Source organism: Melanostigma gelatinosum (genome assembly GCF_949748355.1).
Source record: "Melanostigma gelatinosum genome assembly, chromosome: 9".
NCBI lineage: Eukaryota > Metazoa > Chordata > Actinopteri > Perciformes > Zoarcidae > Melanostigma > Melanostigma gelatinosum.
In genome coordinates, this window is record NC_136642.1 from 9594190 (window position 1) to 9603528 (window position 9339).

A 9339-nucleotide genomic window follows, 5' to 3' on the forward strand; every position below is an offset into this window, starting at 1 on the left:
GCCGCCTATACATGCACTTTCTACTCAGACAGGACAGCTTAGTAAAAAAGAAAACAAATCAAACAAGGCAGAAAGAAAAAAAGTGAAATAAGACAAACTGATAGTCTTCGGTATAATGGGTCACCATATTGTTTGTCCTGTCTGCCTTAAACCACAGTTCAGGCACAGTCATGTGTTCCTAAGTTCTTGTATCACCTTAGTATTGCTTTTATTCTTTGACTCTCCATCCTCAATTTCTCCCCCCCCCCCCCACCCACCCCCCTCCTTTCGTCACCTCTAAGAGTTAAGGTGCTCCACTTGAATGGTGGATGCTGACACAGTGAGACAGAGGTCCTTGTGGGAAGTAATGTCGGCAACGCTGATGGGTTTGTACTGGATGTCACTGGCGGACACTGTCTTATACTGGTGCAGGTCAAACGGACAGGAGATGGTTTCTGTCTGCGGGTAGTTGCCCTGGCTCTGTCCCTGCTGGCCTCCGCCCGCTCCTCCGGCACCCCCGGGTCGGCTCGATCCTCCATCTGCGCCGTCTAGCCGGCTCTGACCCGGGATCTGCCGTTGGTTCTGTTGTGCTGCTGTTGCAGACAGCTGGTCTGGGTTGTGTTTCTCCATGTGTTTCACCAGATACGTCTCCTGAGATGAGGAGAGGATAGGTAAGAGGGGAAACAGTGGATGCGTGACTACATTACATAAAAAGAGCTGCCAGGTGTCTGATGCAAGTGAGGCGATTCATACAGAAGAGGATCTTTGTCTTACTGAGGTATAAGTGCGGTTGCAGAGACCACACGAGTAGATCCTCGCGTGCTTGACTGTGTGTGTGGTCATGTGCACCTCCAGGCTCGCTGCATCTATGTATCCTTTATTACAGTTGGTGCACTTGTAGGGCTTATCCTTGTTGTGTTGACGCCGGTGGGACTGGGAAATAAATGTTTATTTTAATAAAATAATAATAATCTGCTAAAAATGTTTTACATCGTGAAAGAGTCAGCGAATAAGCAACACATTATCTGTATGAGAAGAAAAATAAATGATTTCACACCTGTAAATTTGAGAGTTGCGTGAAGGACTTCTCACAGCCTGGGTGGATACACTTGTATGGCCGATCTCCGGTGTGAATCCTGCATGAAAAACACAAAAACATATACATGTACATACACGGACTCCCATCACTTTTAAGGTGATCTAACCTGACTGCAGAAAAACATTGAGGCAGATGAGAAACCCAAGACCGGTGACTCACTTACCTATTGTGCTGCTGAAGATGACTGAGCTGTCTGAAGTGCTTTTGGCAGTAAGAGCAGGTGTAGGGTTTCACTCCAGTGTGGATGCGGACATGTTGGGCCAGGTAGCTGGAGTTGGCAAATGACTTGGTACAATGGGGACACTTATGAGGCTTTGACTCTGTGTGGTTCCTGATGAAGGCAGACGGGAGGGTGGAAGAGAAAAGGGGAACAGGATTGTAAAGGTAGACTGAGAAGAATAACACATACGTAAAAGTGATTCCCTCAATATATCAAAACCTGTCAGGAAGGCCATTCCAGACGAGTAAAAAGGAGATTGGATTATTTAAATATTTGGAAACCGTTAACAAAAGCCAACAAAAACTCTGTATAACTTTACACTTAACGTAACGCTTGAGTGGCAATTGCAATTTATGTTCCTTTAAATGTCACGTGTTAATATAAACATCACAAATCTCATCACAGAATAAAAAAAAGCTAAATACTGAATTATTTTGTCCTTTCTACATACATCCTTCATCATCAGATCATTTAGATTTATAAACAGAGGAACAAAATATTACATATAATAAATATGATTTAAAGGTTTTACAATTGCATCCATTTAGATCGGCATTCCTCCAGAAATGACATGTAAATTGATTTGATGACAGCCAAAAAGAACAGCAACAGAGGACTAAAAACTACACAGAGAGAAGGAAAGCAGAGCATGGCAGCAAGTTGTTTCTATCGCATGTTCCAATTCAATGGAAGAGAATGTATCCCAAACAATAACACAATGGGTTAAATGGAAGCCTTTAAAGCTTCATTTCAACATGTCGTTCTAAATGTGTGCGTGGGGAATGTGGGCAGGGAAATGACACAACATGCAGACAAAGGAAACATGAAAAGTGGGGAAAAGCGATGAAAATGCAATGCAAAGAAGTACGGTGCACACACACACAAATGAAAAAAATATGACAGTAATTATATAAATTTTGTATTAAAGAGCTCCATGCATTTCAAATGGCCATTCTGATATTGTATAAATTATGGAAAATCTTCTTATGGACAAAGCCCAAACTTAAAGCGTAATTTGAATTCAAAACATTTTGAAAAAGGTCACTTTTGGATGGAACTGGTAGCATGCGACCCAACATCTACATGGCAGTGTATTATGCGTTTGCACACCACTCCAACCTCTTCCCCCCCCCCCCCAGGAGGAGGAAGAGGACAGGAATCTGGGCTTCAAAATGGGAACTTGGCAGGACAAGTTAAGAGGACAGGGGGGGGGATATGGTACGTGGTCGGTAACCGGGAGGAGGGGTCTGCAGTACCGTGTGTGCTGCTGTAAATGACTGAGCTGCCTGAAAGATTTCTGGCAGTAGGAGCAGGTGTAAGGCTTGGCCCCGCTGTGGATGCGGATGTGCTGGGCCAGGTAGCTGGAGTTGGCGAATGACTTGGCGCAGTGAGGACACTTGTGAGGTTTGGCCTCTGTGTGCGACTTGGAGTGGATCTGCATGTCAGACTTACTGAGGAAGGTCGCCGCACACATCCGGCACCTACAGGCGGAGAGACACAGAAATGGGAGGGCGGGATGGAAGAACAAGAAGGAAGAAGAGGGACACGTATACAGAAACATGGACACAAGAGAGGACGGAGGGAAATAAGGAGATGAAGGTGGAGACAGGGGAATGAAGCATTGACCCACAGAAATAAATAAGAAACTCACGATAAAAAGGAAAATGAATTATACCAGGTAAATGAATGAAGGCAGAAAGGGGGTGGGGGGGAGGAGGGGTAAACACAAGGAAAGATTCCAAGGGAGAAATCAGTGAAAGCTGACAGGGAAAGGTACGTAGACCAGATACTATAAGAAAAGCGAAAGAGCAGGACACAAGAGTGCTTGAGAGTTTACAACTCAAAGAGCATGCCATATAAAGACAAAGAGGACAGCAGAGGGCAGGTAGTCCAGTGTGTGCAGAGGTGGAGAGAGCGCCTACGAAGCACTGATGCATTTGTATCTCAAACACATTAACGAGAAGGAATCAACCATCGACTACAAAAGCAGGCACGTTCTGCCACAACATGCAGTGAAGTGTGTTCAGAAGAGGCGTATGTGTGTGTGTGTGCAGCAGCACTACAGGTTATCTATGAAAGCTGAACATCTCTATTTTGATTTGGACAGGACACAGAGGAACAGGTGCGTTTGCATTCCACAGCAGGTGTGTGTTTCTGTACGCCGTACCTGTATGTCTTAGTGCTGTCCTTTGGGCCGTGGTCTTCGTCTTCATTCGACAGGTCATATGGGTCTCCGGTATGATGCTGCAAAGAGGCCAACTGTCCAAAACAAAATTCAACGTTATTTGATCGTGTTTTCAGTGTCTATTTTGTTATTAGATTGCCCTTTTTCTACATCTGTATTTTCTTACCTGGCCACCGGCTGTGAGATGAGCCAGTATTAGCGTTTCATTTCCACCCACATGACCGACCCTGGTCAGTGCCGTCTTCTTCTTTCGGCCACGTTTGGAGGGCGCTGGCATCACGACCACATGGGGCCCCCCGTCGCCTTCTTTTCTGTCTGCAACAGGATCACCAGCAGCCGGTTAATAGAACAGAATCCTCCGGAGCCCTCCTGTACGGTGACTGTTCTCTACACCAAACCAAAAATCTAAGCATACTGCAAAGGGTCTCGTTTTTAACTCTGCTTATTCTTTCAAGTGTAATTGACAGTGTGTGTGGACATCGTAGTGAAATTATTTCTTCTATTCAACTCTTTAAAATGTTCATAAAGCCGCGAGTATTGACTCCTACTAAAGGTTTCAAACTCCCAGTGAAACTAAAGTTAGAGCGTCTTTAGCTGCTGCACTGTGATGTATTCCCAGTGAAACAGAATATTTAAGCGTTGTACGGTTACGAGAGGAATTCAAATAAAATCGTGTGAGTAAAGCTTAGAATGTGGCGCAATCCACAAACCTGCCTTGTCGCTTACAGTTGCCGATTGATTGACTGATAGTAATGTCACGATGTTATTGGTTGGTACTAGCTTACGTAAGCACACTTCATATTTTGTTCTTCAGGAAGAATGATGATTTTTGTGTAATTGTTTTGCACATATTGATAAATAGGTTCACAATATGACCGGGATGAGATCTAACAGGGTTAAAAAGGAATTTTTTATTTCATCTCAACTTTAAATAAATTTAAAAAAAGCACATATATACAAATACTTTAGAAGCAAGCTGTGGCAGCACCTCCTGCATGTGGAAGATATTTTTAGGTAATAAATGAAATCATTAGCTGCTCATTTTCTAGTTGTATTGCTTTGTAACTCCGGAGGTCAGTCTTTGCTTTGAAGAGAAGTGCTCAGTTGGGTTCATAACTCTGACGTATCATTAAGAGCAAACCGAACAAAATCTCATATTCTTTTCGCTCTCATAGCATAGCATAGCATAGCATAGCATAGCATAGCATAGCCAGTGAGGACGCTCACAAAAGCCAACAGGTCTGATCATGTTCCAAATCACGAAGACAACATTAAAAAAATGTGGCGCGTCCTGCGTCTCGACTTCAAATACAATTAGCTTTTATGTTTACCGATTATTTTAGCCTCAAAAGGTTAGTCCAACATCAGTGATCAAATACATGTACAAACACCAGCAAGCATCGACATTTGTGAAAACGCTGGTTTCATTCAGGACCTGGTCTTTAGTGTTGCTACAGTACACTATTGTCAGTTTACATTCTTCTACGTCGTTGTGGCTGCAGATGCACCAAAGAAACATTCGATCATGTCATCTTACTTCATATTCAAATCATACATTGTAATGAGAGTCTTGGTCACAGAAAATGTTATGTCGACATTACATTTTGGATCCATAAACGAGATGTACATCACATGATGTGCGTGTCATTACGGGTGCTTTACCTGCAGAATGGAGTGCTGAAACAATCATGGTTGTTGCTGGATGACCAGAGACAAACGATTGAGAGCAGGTGGGAGAGACGAGTGTTCCCTGAGGAGTTGTGATGACCAGACCCGCTTCACAGAAAGTGACAGAAAAAAAAAAAGAATTACCGGTAGTCACTCGTCACAAAAGGTGAGTACAGGCAGTACGAAATCCAAGAATACAAAGTTGTGGACGGTGTTCTTCCCAGGATTACAGCCGATCCCTGAAATTCAGGAATTTAATTCCCTTCTATTCAGAAGTATTACCAACCAATATACCATATGCTAAACCTGGAAGTGTTCAGATGGTGCTACAGGAGTGTGACAGCACAGCGCTGCTGATGCATTATGTGAAGGAAATGCCCGAGGTTGTAGCGTAAACGGAGACACGCAGGTGTTCGTTTGCTCAAAGTTGTGCTCTTAGCTCACAGTGCTGCTTGGAGGGAACTGGAATCTGTTGTTGTTGTTGTTGCTGCTCTCATTAACTAAATAATTAAATACAAAGCTATTATTTTATAGTTTCTAACAAAACTTAATCAAGCCTAAACCTTTGGTGTTCTTCTGATTCTATGCTGTACTTTGAGCATTAGATATTACGTCTTGTATCGTGGAAGGCTTCTCCACGCAGAGACAGACTCACCTGCTGTCATGATGCCCGTGGACGGGACAGACAGCATGTTCTGGGTGCTGTGAGCAGGGTGGAGGTGTGCCACGCCGCCAACCTGCCCTCCTCCATCTGCCTTCATCCCAGGGATGGTGAGGAGAGCGGTCTGGTAGTGGGATGCTTGGGAAGAGAAGGACGCATTCTTTTCCTGTTGCTCTTTCACCTTGTTCAGGAACATGGCATTCTCAATCTGTAAGTAGAGAGGAGATTTGTCATTTGATTCACCAGACTGGGCTTCGTCAATCCTCTTCTTGTAGTCACAAAAACACTCCTCAAAAAAGGAGCTTCTTCTTCACGTCAATCCTGAAGAAACTCCATATTGTTGATTTCTTCTCCAGACTCACCTGTCCTGGTACATTCGGGATGGGAGACCAGAAATACGATGAATTAAAATGAGAGTCTTCCATCATTTCTGCAACGACACAAGTGCAGCAACGATCAAATACTGTAATGACCTGGTAAGTACCACCACTGGTTACTTTGCAGTAAGAAATATGACAATCTGACTTTCATAAGGACCAATGTGTCTGAAATAAAGTTGAATTTAATTGGTACTCGGGGCAAAAATGAGATCCTACGCCTCAATGAATCCCCCATGAAACCTTTGCTGTGTGGTAATGTTACTATACACAATTTAATTTAGGAATATACATCTTGGAGGCAAAATATCAAGATCATGTCAATACTATTTAAGACCAGTAAAAATCTGTGTAAGAGCCCCCTTTAGTTTCCACCTCTCTTCAAGGCACAGTGTCATTATCAGGTAATAAGGCCATCGCATACTGACAACTGACATCGCTGGCTCACTATCACTGTTTCCCCTGCTATGACAAGTCAAATATCTTACCACACAAACTAACTGCCACACAGTGAAGCTGTGGGGGGTTTTAGGGGCCCCTGTAGATGTGGGGCTCTTGTTGCAGTAGCTCACTTTGCTCGGTTGGTCCTGCAGCCTCGGGTCGAGTCCTTCTAATTCACAAAAAGAGATAAACAAAAAGGAGTCTGAGATCAATACAGTCTCAGATGCATACGTTTACATGACAGATTGCGCTCCTGGAACGTTAACTACATCGACGGTCTAACGTGAATGTTCAACTTCCTTCACTTCAACTGTAAGGTGTGGATTGTTATGTGCACCAAAACACAACTGACCTCAGGCTATTTACGGAAGATTCAACTTCTCCGCTAGAAGTTGGCTCAACAGACCAACATCCCGCTTAATGAACTACAAAACCCCGTACCTTGCTCTAACTTTAATGAAATAACACAAATCAGATAGTGTTTACTGTTAGCCGCAGCGCTACAGTAGGACTCCATTTCGGCTGCTCGCATCTTGTCGTTAATCAGGCCCGACGTGCTGATTAACATACAGTGAGCTAGCAGACAGCAGTGTGTCTGTAGAGCCCTCCTGCAGCTGCTTGGGGGGAAAAATAACAAGCAAAGCAAAAAAAAAAAAAAAAAAAAAAAAGCACAGGATAAAAAAAACTGAAGCAAAGGCAAAAAAAAAAAAAAACCAACCGACCATCCTCACAGACTTCCGGCTGTGGACGGGCGGAGAGGCGGCAGCAGAGTCATGCAAATCTACCAAAAAACACGAGCGACTGCATGGAGAATACTGGCGTTTACCGGCAACGACGACTCCGTCTTCCTCCCGGAACTCCCCGTAGCTCGGGAACAATTTGGACACGGTTTGTAAATGTGTCCAAATTCCTGTGACCCAGTCAAGTTTTTTTTTTTATCGCCTCTTCAGGGTGGTTTTTTTTTTTTTTTTTTTTTTTTCTGTCGGTTTTTTTCCCTCCGGTAAAGCAGCTGCCTCGTCTACAGCTTCACTTCCTCCGGATAAAGTCGTCAGACAAGAGGAGTATCTGTGGGAACGTCACTTCCGGTATCGTTCACTGAGTGGCAGATCATTTAAATAAAAGTATCTGAAATGTATCATCTACTACTAGTTGATTGACATCCTTACTGCAGCAGTGAAATGGTGATCGTACACGGATTTTTAACCCACATCCGTTTGTGGTTGTTTGTGTTTACTTTATTTTATTTTAGCTTCAAGTTTTGAGGGGGAAGCAAGCCAGCATGCTATGCTGCGTTCACGTGCTGTCGGAAGTAATAGAGTAGCATAAGTGTCAGGGTCGTAAGAAACTTTTTATTGCCTAAATTTTTCCGCCAAATACAATTCATAATTTGACAAATTTATTCATAATCTAAATATTCCTATTACCAAATTGCACGGCTAAAACACCTTCTCCTCAGTTAAGTAGATTCAACTTCTCTTAATTTCCTTTGAGTTTATGATGTGCACTCTGAAATGACTAATTCAATCAAATGCATAATTATCAACCTTAATTCAATAAATCCTTGTACTCCTCACACTATTACTGGGTTACCTGGGGGAGCTGACACAGGCCCGTGGTCATAGGAATGATTTTTACATTTTAGGCCCTGAAGGTCTGGGGCCGCCGGGGCCCTTGAGTCTGAGGGATCAGGGAGCACTAAGACGGAGCCAGTGAGACATTTTCAACCATTATGGCTTGTGATACTACAGCATTGATACATGTGACTCAAGCTGCAACGGTTAGTCAATCAATTGATTGACAAAACATGAATTAACAGAAATTGATTAAATAATTTATAATTGAAACACTTTTTCACACATAAATCCAGCTTCTCAAATGCGACCATTTGTTGATTTTCCTCTATATTGGAGTAAATGGAATATCACTTCAAAATCTACAAATCTGCACCATACAGTAATATCATATAATGTAATACATTCTACTGCATTCACTTTTGCACGGATTCGATTTTTAGAGGATGCCTTCTTGACAATCAATTGTAAAAATAGCCAATTTATTATATAAGCTGAATCACATTTTTCAAATGAATTTCTTTTTTTTTTGCTGCCCTTCTTTATTCTTCATATATATATATATATTTGTTGTTTATTTTAAATTTGTGTCTGTACATTGAGAGCGGAGTGGAAACCGGAGTCAAATTCCATGTATGCGTAAGCATACATGGCCAATAAAGCTGATTCTGATTCAGAATTGAATTGTATGTGTACACTTGGTGATGTTTAGTCATCAAACATATGCACATTTGTTTTTATATATTAAAACATTGAAGTATGAATGGCTTTCCTCGGACATGTTTTCTCCTCATCTGCTTAATCTCCAAAATAAAACAAACGTTATTCCTTTGTATGTTTTCTTTCTTTTCTTCATTCTTAATGTTATTTACGACGTGGAGTCTCGAAAATATGGGCTGATAGATTAGCACGTGAAGGCAGCACAGTGTTACTTCCTCCAGTTGACACACAGAGTGACTTTTAGTCAGTTAGACTTTTGTTTTGAACTTCATGCAACATATAAAAACTCACGTCTGCTTTAAGGGAGATCACGACAACGTTAGATGTACTTTTTTGTTATATTTATGTGTTCCCGTTTTTCAATGCAGTACTTCATCTGTCCACACAGTGTCGCTGTAAGGACAGTGAATCACGCCGT

General features: G+C 42.3%; 1 protein-coding gene across 2 annotated transcripts; it reads right to left on the bottom strand.

The window, feature by feature from the left end:
• Positions 1-273: 273 nt before the first annotated feature.
• Positions 274-7817, bottom strand: znf384b (zinc finger protein 384 b). 2 transcript variants are annotated; one of them, XM_079275899.1, is made up of 12 exons: positions 7457-7817; positions 6678-6799; positions 6175-6242; positions 5807-6020; positions 5146-5259; positions 3650-3798; positions 3466-3557; positions 2555-2779; positions 1242-1409; positions 1037-1115; positions 754-912; positions 274-630 (listed from the first exon to the last, which is right to left on the bottom strand). In XM_079275899.1, exons 3-12 carry the CDS (start codon positions 6238-6240, stop codon positions 277-279), a joined length of 1620 nt encoding a protein of 539 aa, XP_079132025.1. In that variant the 5' UTR covers positions 6241-6242; positions 6678-6799; positions 7457-7817; the 3' UTR covers positions 274-276. The 2 variants fall into 2 exon arrangements, with proteins under 2 accessions (XP_079132025.1, XP_079132026.1); XM_079275900.1 differs by lacking the exon at positions 2555-2779.
• Positions 7818-9339: the final 1522 nt, after the last annotated feature.

Excerpts from the sequence above, each read along its gene's own strand:
- znf384b (XM_079275899.1), bottom strand. The coding sequence starts at position 6,240 with ATGATGGAAGACTCTCATTTTAATTCATCGTATTTCTGGTCTCCCATC. Across the intron at positions 5,260-5,806 it reads CACGGGCATCATGACAGCAG|CGGGTCTGGTCATCACAACT; the intron begins GTGAGTCTGTCT and ends CTTTCTGTGAAG. Across the intron at positions 2,780-3,465 it reads GACAGCACTAAGACATACAG|GTGCCGGATGTGTGCGGCGA; the intron begins GTACGGCGTACA and ends CTCCGCCTGTAG.